General features: G+C 41.0%; 1 protein-coding gene across 6 annotated transcripts in view; it reads left to right on the forward strand.

Moving 5' to 3' along the window:
- DIDO1 (death inducer-obliterator 1) overlaps positions 1 to 16118 on the forward strand; it is an 82241-nt gene that overhangs the window by 4921 nt on the left and 61202 nt on the right. For 2 of the 6 annotated variants that reach the window (XM_087928902.1, XM_026697375.2), the window contains exon 2: positions 3449 to 3519. Coding sequence is in view for 3 of the 6 variants with exons in the window: in XM_026697375.2 (XP_026553160.2) it covers positions 3451 to 3519 (69 nt within the window). In the remaining 3 variants the exon portion in view is untranslated. Of the gene's footprint in view, positions 1 to 3448; positions 3520 to 5664; positions 6298 to 16118 lie in introns of those variants that run through there. The other 4 variants (XM_087928901.1, XM_026697376.2, XM_026697378.2 and 1 more) reach the window with 3 other exon arrangements.

Consider the following 16118-nt stretch of genomic DNA (forward strand, 5'->3'; position numbering starts at 1 on the left):
CTTTTATCAAATCTCTTTTCCTATGCAAGTTTGCTTTTATGGCTAGCCTGATGTTCCCCTCGCATTTTTCCTGCTTGGGTGTCACCCCTGTCCTGGTGAAGTTCCCTTTCCACACCAGCATTATAGTGTCTAAACAAATAAAATCCATATCTCTAACCCCAAAATTAACAAAGGAGACGACAACTGAATAGTAATCATAGTACTCTTTGTCACATGTGGCAGAGAACAGAATTATAGCAAAGAAATACAGGTAGTCCTTGACTTGCTACAGTTCATTTAGTGACTATTCAAAGTTACATCACTGAAAAAAGTGATTGATGACTATTTCTCACACCACTGACCACTGCAGCCATCCCCATGGTCATGTGATCAAAATTCAGACAGTTGGTAACTGGCTCATATTTATAATGGTTGCAGTTGTAGGAAGTTAGCATCCACTCCTCCCCCTAGAAAATAGAAATAGCCTAGGAAATATTAAAAAGGCAGAATATTTCCCCTAAAAAGAGTAGAAACTCAGAAGCAGAAACTCACCTCAGAAGCAGAAGCTCACCCCCACCTTTGTTAATGGGTGGGCCATTAAGGCCTGGGCCAGAATACTTAACATAACAAAGATTTCAAGGTAAAACTATAGCAATTGCCCAAAGCCCTTCCAGTCCATCATCATCCAGCAAGGCTCAACCAAGCCTGGAACTCAGGACAGCCTACAGAGTTTCCCCCTGCATGGCCCCATGGGAGTCTTGACAACCAATCAGAATACAAGCTCACATTCAAATCCCAACAAAGGCTATAAAACCCAGGCATTCTCAGCACCTCAGCCCTTTCTTGATCTCTTCCTTCCCCTTGAAGCATGTGATCATCCTTCCCTTTCACTCTGGGGCTCCAGGCCACATGGCCCTGTCCACCATTAGACCTTCCAAACAGCCTCCATGTTTCCAGTGTCTTTTTCCTCACTTGGAACTGAACCCAGAAGGATAATTCTTCCAACACAGTGTCTCAGGGTCATGTGATCCCCTTTTGTGAAGTCAATGGGGGAGCCAGATTCACTTTACAACTGTGTTAGTAACGTAACAACTGCGATGATTCACTTAACAACTGTGGCAAGGTCATAAAATGAGGCAAAACTCACTTTAAAAAATGTCTCACTTAGCAACAGAAATTTGGGGTGCAACTGTGCTTCTAAATCAAGGATTACTTGTATCTGGTGCTTGAAAACTGTCCTCAGAGTGTTGAACCCAGAGTCTGGGTTCAGTTCCAAGTGGGAAAAAAGACACTGGAAACATGGAGGCTGCTTGGGAGGATGGTTTAATGGTGGACTGGACCACATGGGGTTTGAAGTCCTGGGCAAAATGGAGCACATGGGTGAGAGAGGGAGAGAGATTCATACCCTCTGTTGGGCTTTGAACTTGCTTCCTGTTTCTGTGGCAAGAAATGTATCCTGATTGGTTGTCAGACTCCCATGGGGCCATGCAGGGGTAACTTTGTAGGTTGTCTTGAGTCCCAGGCTTGGTTGAGTCTTGCTGGGTGATATAATGAAGGGGCTTTGGGCAATTTCTATCACCCTAGAGTCTTTTGTGTTGTAGATGTCTTTTGACTTGTACATAAGATGGCTCAGTTTTTCTGGGGCTATTAACAAAGATGGGAGCTGCTTTCCAAGAGCATGTTTCTCCTTTTCTCATCCAGGGAGGTATAATTTTCTGCCTTTTTAATATTTCCTAGAATATTCTATTCTTCTAGGAGAGGAGTAGGTGCTAATTTCCTACAATGGCTTAATGGCTTTGTCCCGGTTAGTGATTGCTCTGAGTTTTTCCTTCCTGCCCTGATGCTTGTCGGGGCAGGAAAAAGGGAGTTTCTGCTTATCTTGGAGAGTTTATTTTTAGGCTGATTCCCCTTATCTTAATGGCTCTACTTAAGTATTTCTGTGATCTTTGTAACAGCCTTTAACATGTTACTCTGAGTTTTTTTCCTTCAGCTGGTGATTCTTGGTTTTCTTAAAGGGGGGAAGGCTGACTTGAGTTTTCTTGGCACTGATTTCTGAGATTTCTGGTGCTGTGAGGTTTCTGGCACTGTCCTTTTGGGGTATACTTCCCACAAGAGCTATTTGTAACATCTTTTTAACTACCAGAATGAAAAATGCTCATTGAATTTAAAATGTTAGAAAATAATATGACTAAGTTGGTTGCCAGAATCAAATGAAACAAAGCAAATGTTAAAAAGTAATATTTATGTAATTAAGTTATGTACATTATATTAAAGCAACTAAGATATCTTTACAGTCCCCAAGACATGTCACTCCTAATGTTTGGAAATTGAAAGTTGAAAAATTTGACACACCCCAGATGGTACTGAATCTCTGCTTTTACCAGTATCGTTAAAGCATCTTCAACAGTAGGCTGCGAATATAAGCGGAATTATTTAGTTTACCATTCCTTCCTAAATCAGAAACCTATATTAAATGATCCTTAACACCAAATGGTTGATGACTATTAATCAGCCTATTTCTAAGTCCATGTGGCTTGGATTCCTCCTGTAATGGCAATGTAGAAGATCATTCTTATTACAAGGAGTTTAGTGACATATTTTGATTTCCCCTTCATATTAAGAAAAAGTCTAACATTCAGAGCTAATTCTGAGGTGGTCTGCTTGTTTGTTTTTTTAACTGCTGTTAATTGAATTTCTTTTTTAAAGAGGAGGGGAGGAATCTCCATGTAGCTTCAACCTTTTCTCACTGTGTGACTCTCAAACTCCCATCCCAGAGTCACCCAGTGAAGGTCAGATCTTGCAGTCTCCTGACTACAGCAACTGCAGTGATTCACTTAAAAGCTGCATTGATTCAGTTAATCATCATGGCAAAAAAGGCCATAATATTAGGTGCAACTTAACCATCTTGCATAACAACAGAAATTCTGGGTCCCAATTAAGGATTGCCTCTACAGATAGTCCTCAACCTACAACAGTTCATTTAATGACCATTCAAAGTTACAACAGTGCTGAAAAAAGGGACTTCTGGCTGTTTTTCATACTTATGACTGTTGCAGCATCTCTGGGGTGTGTGTCCCATGATCAAAATTCAATACTTGGGCAACTGGTTCATATTTATGACGGTTGCAATGTCCTGGGGTCATGTGATCCCCTTTTGCGACCTGACAAGCTAAGTCAATGGGAAAGCACAGATTCACTTAACAACCGTGTTACCGGCTTAAGAAATGCAATGATTCCCTGAACAATCGTGGCAAGAAAAGTTGTAAAATGGGGCAATGAACTCACTTAATCAATGTTTAACTTTGCAACCTAAATGTTGGGCTCAATTGTGGTCATAATTCGAGGGCTACCTATATTAAATCCAATAAACCATGTGCAGAAAGCGCTCCAAAATGTTAGAAACGGATATAAATTGCTGTCTTTTCATTGAGTTCCACCCTGCGCTAAATCTCTCTCTCTCTCTCTCTAGGAATGCAAAGACATGCTAGTGAGTTCAGGTGTTGCTTTGGCTTAGTTTCAGAAGCTCTTCAAAGAAAAAAGGTCAGTTATCGCAAAATCAAGAATCAAGCTACAGAATGTTAAACCCTGTGTGAGGGTTCCAAGTAATAAATCCATAGCAACCAATATTCTGAGGCAACTGAATCCCTCAAAGATTACTTTGATTGGAAATACCATATTGGCACATATCTGGTGAAAACCAACTCTGAAAACTCCCGTGGTTTTCATCTTATTAAAAGTAAAAGATTTTCTACTTTCTCAAAACAGACAGTCACATGGTCCAATCACGCCGCTGTCCGGTTGCCTGTTGACATCACACCGCCTTCCTCTGCCCAGGCGTGAGAATGTCCTTGGTTCTCTAGAGAAAGTATTTTGTTTTGGCTACAAAGTCCCCTCTATCTCAAATCCCGACTCCGACCCTCAGCTCCAGCATGACAACACTGAAGCGGACAACATGGCTTCGGTCAAGCCAACTTCAGGGTTGACAACCTGATTGATTGATTCTCCAGCCCTGACGTGATAAAAAGTATATTTTGCTGCCCATTTCTCAGCCTTGGATATTCAGAGTATCGACCAGGTGTTTTGATAACTTGTCTGGCCTTACCCTCTTTTATATTTTGTGGGCTTCAGCCTTATGGATGGCAATTTTTCCTTTGGAAATGTTGAAAGGCACAGATAAATACAGGAAGTCCTCAACTTACAGCAATTACATTCAGTGAGCGTTCAAAGTTACTGAAAAAAGCAACTTATGACCGTTTTTCACACTTGCGACCATTGCAGCAGCAGCATGGTCACATGATCAAAATTCAGACACTTGGCAACTTGTTCATATTTATGACGGTTGCAGTATCATTGCATTTGTTAAATTAGTAGCATGGTCGTTAAGTCAATCTGGATTTCTCCACTGAGTTTGCTTGTCAGAGTTTCACAAAGGCTGCTCCCGTGAGTTTCACCTCTGCAAAACTCTGACTAGCAAAGTCAATGGGGAAATCCAGATTAACTTAATGACCATGCTACTAATTTAACCAACGCAATGATTCGTTTAACAAGGAATGCGCAAAGGAAAGTCATAAAATGGGCAAAACCCACTTAACAAATGTGTCACTGAGCAACCTAAATTTTGGGCGCAATGGTGATTGTAACTCAATGACTACTTCTACAGACTCTGTTGCAACCACTTCCACATTCTCTTCCCTTGCGAGGAGGCATTTTTACATTCTTTCCAAAGACATGAGGAGCAGACCTTGATCGCATGAGATACTGACTTGCATTTAGATACAAAGCGTACAGTTTTATCCCAAAGGTGCTTCCCCCCACCACCCTCTGTACCCAGAGGCAGCTGGACTTTGTTTTTCTTTGAAGATGTTTCGCTTCTCATCCAAGAAGCTTCTTCAGCTCTAAATTGGGATGAGAAGCGAAATGTCTTCAAAGAAAAACAAGAAAGTCCAGTTGCCTTTTGGAAAAAAGAAAAGAAAAAAGCATTTTAGGGACAACCATTTATTTATTTTGTCAAACAATTATTAGATAACAGGTATAAGTATAAACATGGTTATAAATACATGAAATGGATACGAATAAGAAAAGAAACAATAGGACAGAGACGGTAGGCACGTTTTGGTACGCTTATGCACGCCCCCTACAGACCTTTTAGGAAAGGGGTGAGGTCAATAGTAGACAGTCTAAGGTTAAAATTTTGGGGGTTTGGGGAAGAAACCACAGAGTCAGGTAGAGTATTCCAGACATTGACTACTCTGTTGCTGAAGTCGTATTTCCTGCAATCAAGTTTGGTGCGGTTTATCTTTAGTTTGTATCTATTATTTGCTCTTGTATTGTTTTGGTTGAAGCTGAAGTATTCATTGATAGGTAGGACATTGCAATATATAATTTTATGTACTATACTTAGATCGAACCGAACCGGCGTAGTTCTAGGTTGTCTAGGTGTAAAATTTCAAGTCTGGTGGCATAACCATGACCTGGATGACTGAGAATCTCCAGAGTTTTTATATTTTAGATTTAGAGGAAGGATTTGATTTGCGGATTCAAGTACACAGCTCTTCATACAGTGCGCATCTAAAGGAGCCGGTAAGCGCTTCCTTCTCCAACCACAAGGGGCGCCTCGCCACTCGGCGGAGCACGCGTTCTTTTTTTTAAATCATCTCGGCCGCGCCTTCCCTTTTCCCCTAAAGAAAGAAGCGCGTCTCTATGGTTCGCGGCGAGCCAGTCTTCCCAAGTGCCAGTGTGTTCGCGGGAGAGAGCGGCCACCTTTTTCGGCGGCGTCTGCGAGCGCTGGCCGCCTCATCGGACGGCGGCCATTTTGGCGACGGGTTCAGCAGTCGCCTCAGCGCGGGCGGAGCAACAAGTCTCCCCGCCCGGCGCTGCCGAGAGCGAGCCCCGAGGAGGAGGAGAGGAGGAGGAAATGGCGGCGATGGCCGCCGCTCTCAGCTGAGGCGGCGAGGCCGAGGAGAGGCAGCGACCCCCGGATTCTCCCCTCAGCGTCTCTTTGTGGCCCATTTCCCTCCTCCGGTGAGTGAGGCACGCGGGCGAACCCGGGGCGTCGGGGCCTGCTCGGAAAACGGAAGAAGGGGCGGCTCACCCGCTCCCTCGTTCCCGCGGGGCTGACGGGAAGCGGCCTTTCTGCGCTCCCCGGCGGTGACCCCACAATCGCTTAACGTCAAAGGGGCTTCGTGACGTGACGGCGGCGCCACCTCAGTCGTCGTCGTCGTCCTCAGAGAGGCCCGGGCGAGTGAGGCGGAGGAGCGCTCTCGGCCTCGCTTCTCCTGAATGGGACGAGAAGGGCGACTTTCCAGGCCTGGCGGGGAGGTGAGCGCGAAGGGAGGCCCCGCCTAGCCCCAGCCCGACCGTCGTAGGCTCCGGCCTAGTTTTTTTTTTTCCTCTCAACCCCATTTTTTGGGCCGGTGGTGGGTGGGGATTTGGGACTCACGTTTTTCTCCTCACACCATTGGAAGCGGGGTGGGATGGGGTGGGGGAATCGCGGAAACGTTTAAATAAACATTTTAAACGCGGGGGGGGTTTAAAATTGGCTCTAAAGTATTCTCCCCTCAGGGATCGATCGATGGGACTGTCCAAGGGATCGTGGTCGGGTTGCTTGGTTTTGTTTTGTTTTTTTTTTGTTATCATTCGTAGTACTGGTGAGTTCAAGTAGTATTGGATTATTTGGGGTTTTCGGTAGATAAACTCAAATTTCACGGAAGGCTTGATGGCCTCAATTGCGGGGAGGGCTGGCTTTAAAAGACAAGGGACGTAACCGCCACTTTCGCTTGTGGGGCCTGGTGGGGGTTTTGCAGATGGGGGGGCTCTAGGTATTTTTGGACGTGCTTTCACATCGCAATCGTGTAACAACACCTCTCTGCTCAGAACCCCTGTTGACTTCGGTTTGCAGGCCTTTTGAGGTAACATCCGTGAGCTGCAAACATGCAGACAGCCACCAGATGGCAGCAGAGAGCCCCCGCCGGCAGTTCTGGAATAGAATAGAACTGCCCTCCTTCTAGACAAAAGTTTGGACTCTCTTCAAATCAACCCCAAAGATAGAGAGATGGCTTTAAGAAATTGTGTATGGTCCAGATAAGCTTTGTTGGCAGCTACAAATTTTATGAGGTTTATACAATCTAACTGGCAATGCATGTATAGGATTGTGCTATCAAACTAGCTGACTCTATTTTTTTGATGTTTCATGTAATTCTGAGACATGCTAGACATCAGTAGTTCCCTCCCAGTATAACACCTGCTTTGTTTGATTTTGCTAGCTGCTCCCTGAAACCTATTTTTTTACTAGCTAAATTTTTGTTTTCCATTTTCTCACCCAGTAATTACTTTTTTGAAGAGGGAGATTGAAAATGAACAGTATTTCTCCTCCGTATTTCTTTTCTGTGTATTTAGCGATTGATGAATTAAAACTTCTTAATTGGGTACAAATTATAATATTAAAAAGAACTTCATTAAGGATGTGGATATCTATATTCAATATGTAGAAAAATGGGGAAAAGAAAATTTGCAATATCGAAATCCTTTATTGATCCACTCTCCTTCCAAGCACAAATAATTTATAAATAATAATACTGTATTAGTAATATTTAGTACAGTTTAATTCCTGTTCTATGTTTCCTAATATGTTTATGGATAAATTTCTCAAGAATTTCATAGATTAATTGAAGATTAAATTATTTAATTTGTGGTTCCTATTATTTTGCAAAGATAAAATAGACATTAACTGTAATATGAGGATAGTAAAATGTTCACCAGGACTGGATGTAGTTCAATATTAGACATATAAGAAAAACATGGCATTTATATTCTATTTATCTAATAAAATCTTGTGATATAGTTTGACAGTTACATAAACATTGAACCACTGACATCTTTGTCTCAGTTTGAAAGATCACAAGCAATGTTATCTTTTAGTAAAATTTAGGAAAGATTGTTAGTCATTATTTATTTTGCAATAATTGTAAACTGCCCCCATCAAAATGACTATGAGGGAAGACAAAATAACATTAATTTTTAAATAATTAACAATATTCCAATCAGATGGCTGCCTATAAGTTTGCTGAAATGAAACAATTTTAAGGACCTTCCAGAATGAAAGGAGTGTTGGAGCCAGGCATGTGTATAAGGATAGTATATGTCAGTATGTAATTTAAGAATGTCTTCTCCCTTTCTTGATGTTTGAACTGGATGGAAGAATCATGCTTAGCAAGGTATTCTCTCCTCCCCCCCTTTTCTCTCAAACATATAGACATAGGTAGGTGGCATGATATATAGAGCTTTCTAGGTGATCACTAGCACTTTTAATTTGTCTTAGAGCTTGGAAGCTAATCAGCTGTTCATGAAATAATCCTAAATATAGTTGCATAGGATAGACTGCAGTAGCCAGTTCTGAGATGATTTGGGGAGCTAAGGGGGAAATAGAATGCCTTGGATTTCCCCTTGTTGCTAGTGAAAGTTTGGATAGAAAGCTTTTGAATCAGCCACAATAATTGTGTTGCAGGGATCAAAAGTGGTCCGAGATTATGTCGGGAATCTGAACTTTGTAATATCACACCAGTCAACCTTCATTGACATTGAAAATTAGGTAGGGTTGGGCCTAATTGATAGACCACCAGCAGTTTTGATTTCAAATTTCATGTCAATGAAATCATCAGAGCTGAACTTATGTTGAAGGAAACTATATTTTACTTTCCCTGACATTTTCCTAGAAGGTCCCTAGAATGTGACTGGAGCTTATTAGCTATTAGCTTTCTCTCGGGTTGGAAACAATGAAGTCCATGAATCGCATATAACAACCCAGGGTCCTTTCAAAGGAGTTTTTGCACAGTTTGAAATCATTCCCAGACCTGCCAATTCTCACTATATTTGCAAGAGTATGGGAATTGCACCTTTTTCTTCTTAAAGTTACCCTGAAGAATGAAGTGACATCAAATTTAGTCTTTTTTAAGGTGCTGCACCTCTTCAATATTTTGGAAGTGACCATTCCCACTTTGGCAGTAACTTTTCTCTCAGCTGTCTGTCCCAAATATCCGAAAGGTGCTTTTCCAAAAGGCACTGGAATTTCTTGTTTTTTTCTTTGAAAAGGTTTCGCTTCTCATCCAAAAGGTTTCTTCAGTTCTAGCCTTGAAGCTTTTTGGGATGAGAAGCAAAATGGTTTGAAGGAAAAAAACCAGGAAAGTCCAGTTGCCTTTTAGAAAAGCACCTTTGGACCTCAGTGATTGGTAATCTCCATATATATCTCTCCTAAATATGTTATTCACATTTCAAGATTGCTGGTCATGAAGATAGCTGAGATAGCTTCACGCTATTATTTGAGGGTTTGTGGAAGGTCACTTGGTTCTGTAAAGCTGTACTTTACATTGAAATAATTGTAAATATGTGAGTAAGTGTTTTACATACAGTGTTTTAAGAATTGCACCCTTTTAACTTAGCCAACAATACATATCTATTTTAATAATATATGAAACTGACCATATGTTATTTAATAGTGATAAATATATTTGATTCTGTAGGTCTAGTCTAATATAATGCATTGTCCCCATTTATTCGTGCCTATTTCCTATATTCTTACTCATGTTTATACTTATACCTATTATTTTGTAAGCGATTGACAAATCAAATAAATAAATAAACTTTCCTCTGAAATAGCAGTACAGACAATCTGCTACTATGAGGAACTATTTTTACCGAGACATTAAAAATCTAAATTTACTTGCTTAACTCTTTCTTAAAACATAATATACTAATATAGGATTTAGGAAAATGGTAAGTTTATTGAAGATTTATGAATTCTAAAATGTTACACTTGCATAAAATCTCATCTGCCTTTGGCTTCTGTTTTTGTAACATACTTGCTTCCATTTCACAATTGCTGTCCTTGGCACCATGGTAGAGTATGATGGGTCAGTATGAAAATAGAATTTCATGATGGGTCAGCATGAAAATAGATTTTCATAACACAGCAAATTTTACATATCTTGAAACATTAACTTATAAATTGTTCCAAAGTGTTGCAGAAGGCATTTAATGGAGTCATTGATGCTCTAATAAATAGCAGGGGTATATAATCTTAACTTTTATGTTTCATGTATAGTTTTGAAATTAATCATTTTTAAATAAACCATTTAATATCTACTGATTTCTTTCCCTTCGCCCAAAGTCTTGTCATCCGTTTAGCTAACAATGTCGCAATAATAAACATTAGTAATATGAGTATTAGAATTATCTATATTTATATACTGATGTTGACTTTTATAGTTTGAATTGTTAGTTCTCAGGCAGTTTTGTTGATAAACTGTAGTTCTGAACACAATTGTACAGTGTAGTTCTGCACTGTAGCAAAAAGCATGATAAAGTATTCTCAGAAAAACGATGAAAATATGAAGATGGGTACAGTTTAATAGAACAGAAACAAATATTGTGTGCACAGACTGACTTAACATTGTGCTTAATTAATCAACAAGCATGTATTTGACATTGTATAATTGAAATTAATCCTATTAAAACATTTCTAAATAGGTATAAACTTTTTTCACTCAAATTCCTCTCCTAATCTCTTACTTTAATTGATACAATTAAAGAGTTATATGATAGATTAATAAAACTTTTATAATATTAAAAACAATATTGTGTTTTGTTGTTGTTTAAGCTTCAGGACAGTAATTGGACCATGCGTAAGCTGCAACAGAATATGAAAATAAGAAATCTGTTGGGCTCCTCTATAGAAGTGCTTTACTGTTCCTACATTGCTAAATATATACACATAGACTTGGTCCAGTCTCTTGATTTGACATGAGAAATCGTCTCTGGTAGTACATATTGTGAATAAGAACTACATGACCTGTATATTATCTCAAAGAAACAACTATATTAAGGAGGACTGACTGAATCTTTAAAAAAAAAAAAACACATACCCTTCAGGCCCTGTTATGTAATTGAATTGAATTATTGAAGGTAATTGCCAGGGTAGGATATATAGTGTATTTTAAGAATCGTAAATCTGCAATTTGACAAAAAGCATAGCCTGTTGTAAAACATTTAACTCCAGAATTATCAAAAGTTTTAGCAGATTATTCATTGCGTGGTTCTTGGTGCTCTTCTAAGCTTGGTTGTTTTCTTGCAGACATTTCATTACCCAAATCAGGTAATATCATCAGTTCTAATAATTCATTATGCATTGCCCTACAAATGCAACAATTTAGCAACATTGCAAATAAATGATCTAGCTATTTAGACTAGATGCTTCAATTGTAGAAAGCCTTAATCTGGAAATTAGTACTGCATATGTCTCATCTATAACTAATGCCAAGATTTGTGCCCCTCAAATTTTTCAATGGACATTTTTTCCATGAAAGCCTGTTTCAAGGTAGCTAAAGAAAATAAAGCCAAAATGTTTTGTTTTTCATGTTTTAATATTTCTCCTTTGTTAGTCATCTTACATATAAAAACAGTATGAAAAAGACTAGTGTTAACCAACTCTTTTATCAGATTATTTAGAATCAGATGATAATTAAGCTGCTGCTTAAAAATGCAGTATACCAATTTTCCTGATTCACCTACTGACCAGGAATAGATTGAAATTAATTCATTAACGTGCGGGGAAGGGGAAGAGTGAGCAAAATCTAGATCTGTGTTGTCAAGTAAGAGGTATTTTGACTGTATTCATTATATGCTTATAGGTTTTCAGTGATCCTTGGTTCATGTAATGAGTTATAAATTTACCAACTATGTTCAAGCAGTACATATTGTATGAATCCAGCTTTTTAAAAAACAAAACAAAAACTAGCTAAAGTAAGTTATTCGTTGGATTAGGAAGCTAAATTCCATATTAGGAGATCTACTTTAAAATTTTATAATAATATGGTCTAGATCTTGGCTTTTAACAATTGTCAATCATTAAGTCCAATGTACTACCCTTCTATATATTTTCTTCCCTCAGTTCCCATTTTGCATTATGATTACTTGATAATGATCATATTGGTTTGGGCTTATGGGAGTTAGTCCTATTGGGTATATACTGTGTTGAGACTTTGCTTGTTTGTACACTTTACTGGAGAATTAGTTTGGTCCAGTGGTTAAAGCATCAGGGTAGAAACCAGGAAACTATGTCCCGCCTTAGGCATGAAAGTCAGCTGGGTGATTTTGGACCAATCCCCCTCTCAGTCCAATCCACCTCACAGGTGGGGAAAATAGGAGGAGGAAGGGGTATTGGATATATTCATAGCCTCATGTTAGTTATAAAAAATAATAAAGTCAGGATAGAAAGTAAATAAGTAAAAATTATAAATAAATCAGACTAGAACCAAATCCTCCTGCCTAGGGCACAAAACTAGCTCATGACCTTGGATTAATTTATTTCAGCCAAGGAAATAGGCAGTGGCAAACCACTTGTGTAATATCTTGCCAAGAAAACTGCAGGCAGGCTCTGGGAATCAGACATGGTGGAACGGAAGCGGGATGGGAAACCCCAACTACTGAAGGAACCCTATTGAATTAGCAGTTCCCATGTTATATGTTTGGGTGTCTCTTGCTGTTCCTCTACAATGTATGCAAGTTTCTTATACACTATTGTTCATTTTTTAAAACACTCTGAAAAGACTAATCATCCTCCATTACGAATCCTATCCTGGTTAACTGTACTAGTGTATATATTCTCATTCGCTTTAGAATTGCAGTGATTCACTAAACAACTAGAGAAAAAAGGTCATAAAATGGGGCACAACTCACTTAACAACTGTCTTGCTTAGCAGTGGAAATCTTGGACTCAGTTGTTGTAAATCAAGGACTGAATATAGCAGAAAATGATCTGTGAGACCAATCATCAATTGCTTGATTTGATCTTTCTTGATCTATTTACTTTCTAATAAAAATGAAGCAGTGGTCATTTTTATATATATAATAAAGAGAGACTGCTGATGGTCAACTCTTGAAAGAGACTCTAAGTCTAGCCTGGAAGTTGAGGCAACTGGATTTCTTTTCTTGTTGGTTTGAAACATTTTGCTGCTTAGCTGAGTAACTTCGTCAGTTTGAGCAACATTTTTTTCCTTTTAAATGAAAGTAGACTGTTCATTTCTGATCTGTTTCTTCTCTGGGGCCAACCACAGTGATGTAGCTTTCATTACTTAATATGTGGATAATCCTGTTGTGTGGCAGAGAGTTTGTGTGGTAAGTTTTTTGTTTGATCCAACTTTGCTTAATCCACAGAATCTGATCTCTCAGTGTTCATGTAATGAGATTGGTTAAACTGTACTTGAAGCTTGAGACCTATCTGTTGTAATTTTCTACTAGGCAGGTTTAATAATTCTGGAATAGTGATGTAACTTAACTGGCAGGGAAAAGGACATTTGTGCCTTATTTTGGATTAGTTCCAGGAAGCATTGCCAATTACTGGGAACTGTGGGACTTCAAAACAGGTAGCTCACTTAGTTGGAGATCCTTAGAAGCGCCTCCCCCCCCCACCCCCAAGTCTATTTTGAAATAGAGCCTTGACTGGACTTTTCTCCAATTATGCCTGTACTTGTAAACAGCCAGTTGAAATATACTGAGAAGTAAAATTTTAAAATAGTTTTCCTTCTAACCATCCTTGCGGAAACAATGAGGCAGAAAAATATTGTAATCATATCCAAATTAATGTTTCTCCCAGTAAATGGGAGTGAGGTACTTACACATTCTTATACACATTTATTTGTACCAGTATAAACTCACACTAACTAGAGGTTGCACTCCTTTCCAAAAAACAGCCATCACAAAAGGTTAGTACTGGTATTTCAGTAAATAATAATGTAAATAAGAATTGCTTGTAAACTTAAGACACCCAGATTGTAATCGAGAGAGAAAGGATCAGATAACATTACCAACTATTCTTTCTCATCCACGCTGCGATGAGAGTCCAGGATAGGTATGACTCTTCCCTCTGAGGTCACAGAGCTGAGTCTGCCACTAGCTGAGCCAGCCCCTAGCTGGCTCCCCAGCTTTTGACTCAGCTTGGTGTCTAGAGAGCTTTTAAAAGAGTTTAAAGCGTGTTAGTTTTCCTACAGCTACTGCAATCTCTCCAAAAGCCTGAAAACAGAAAGAAAGGCTTCTACACAGCTCTTGGGAATCTGGTGAAGCTGTGCTCCAAGGAGAGTGGGGATCCGCTCTCTGGCAGCATTGAGGATTCAGCGCTGCCCATCGGAGAAACTGCGACCTCAGGGAGTGTTCGGTTGAGCCTCCCACGCAGTTTCTCAGCCGCTATGAGGGGCGGCTTCTCAGCATGCTCCAGACCGCTTCACAGCTGATCTTCAGAGTTCCGCTTTGCCACTTCACAACTGCTTCTTCACTTGATTGATTGATCGCTCGGGGCCTAGTAGAGCCTAAGGAACAAGTGAGTAGACCAGGCTGTCCCAGGGCTAACACACATGGCAGGTGGCGTGGCAGGCAGCCATTTTGTGTGGCGAAGCAGCCATTACCAGGGCCTCACAGCTCACCTGGCCCTCGCAACAGGCAGCACTCTTATAAGGTAAGCTCCCAGCACCTCTGGTGTTTGTCCTGTTTCAAGGATGGAAAGCGGATTGGCCCAATCAGACCCCTCTGGCCTGGAAAAAGCCCAGGATTCTCAAGCCCCAGGGAGGAAAAGAAGAAGACAAAGGGGCCATTCAGCAAAAAGGGAAGCTGCAGCAAAGATCAGGGCCAAGGCTCCCAAACAGACTTCCAGATCAGAACTCAGGGCTGAGAAGAGAAAGCATGGTGCTTTGGAAATACCAAGTTTGCCAAGACACTGGAGCAGATGAGGAACCAGATTCAACAGGCTTCTCAGTCTGGGGAAGTGCAGGTTTGCCCAGAGGTTACGGCTAGGGAGGGGGAGGCTGAATCCAGCTCTGCTAGCCATTTTTTAGCTTGGTCTCCAGAGAGGGTGTCAGAGGAAGTTTTACCCCAGATTTAAGTGGGTCTGGACCCAACTTCAGTCAGGCTGCCTGGGGCTCAGGTCCCTCTTTCCCAACAGGTCAGTTGGTTCAGGGAGGCCTGAGGCCTGAGGCTACTTACACCCCCACTGCTGCAGGCCTGCGTCCAGTGGATCTCGCAGAGGGCAGACCTGATGATATCAGAGACATAGTCTCAATGGCCATCAAGCAAGGCCTAGCTGAGGCCTTTCAGCAATTCCTTTGCCCTTTAGGGGTTGGGCAATCTTTGGTCCCTGGCTACTCCCAAGAAGTCCCCCCAGCTCAGAGAGGTTTTCCCAGACTTCATCAATTCAATCTGGTTGGGGCGAGGATGACAGGAATTACACCAACCCCTCTGAACACTGTCGTTCCTCCATGTCAGAGGAGGAGGAGTGGGAGATCAGGGATCCTAATTTATCTGAGGAAGAAGGGCCTAGATCTGATCAAACCCCCTCAGCAGCGGTTTTTAAACCTCTGTTCAAGCTGCTTCAGAATAAGGCCCTGGTCACAGCCCAATTAAGTCCTGAGGAGGTGGCTCCAGACCCCAGGTGGCTTCTTCTAGCCACAGTGACTCTCTTTTGTCTAAGCCAATGGTCCACACAGAGGTACTTCCATCCCCTCTGTTATTCCTGGATTTGGTTAAGGAGCAGTGTGCCTCCCCTGGGGCAGAGCCTTGGCCTTCATCACATGACAAGCATTTTTACAACGTGGACCCTTCCTTGGCCAATGCTCTCCTGGTTCCAACTATGGATACCCTGGTGGTCGCATCGTTCTCAACGGGACCCCCACTGAGCCAGAGGACATTCACAAGGTGGAGGACAAACAGTCAGAACAAACTGTCAAGCATAACCACCAAGCTGCGGCTTGGGCAGTCTGGGCCTCCACAACAGCCTCATTTTTTACGAGGGCATCTCTGCGATGGCTACGCCAGCTGCAAGATCAGCTTCCTGCCACCGATTTTAGGTCATATCAAGACCTTAATAAAATCATTGCAGTGGTAGAATTCACAGAGAACACTATGCTGAATTCAGCCAAATTTGCATCCAAGGCCATGTGGCCCCTTTGGCTGCAGAATTGGCAGTCTGATTCCTGCAGAAAATGGAAGCTGGCATCCACTCCATGCACCAGAGAAAAGCTGTTTGGCGACACCCTGGAGCCTTACTTGGTGGAAACCAGGGACAAGAGAAAGTGTGATGACCCAGGGCATGGCACAAAAGC

This window comes from Pseudonaja textilis, chromosome 3 (assembly GCF_049901715.1).
Source record: "Pseudonaja textilis isolate UNSWEBS1 chromosome 3, rPseTex1.2, whole genome shotgun sequence".
In the NCBI taxonomy this organism is placed as follows: domain Eukaryota; kingdom Metazoa; phylum Chordata; class Lepidosauria; order Squamata; family Elapidae; genus Pseudonaja; species Pseudonaja textilis.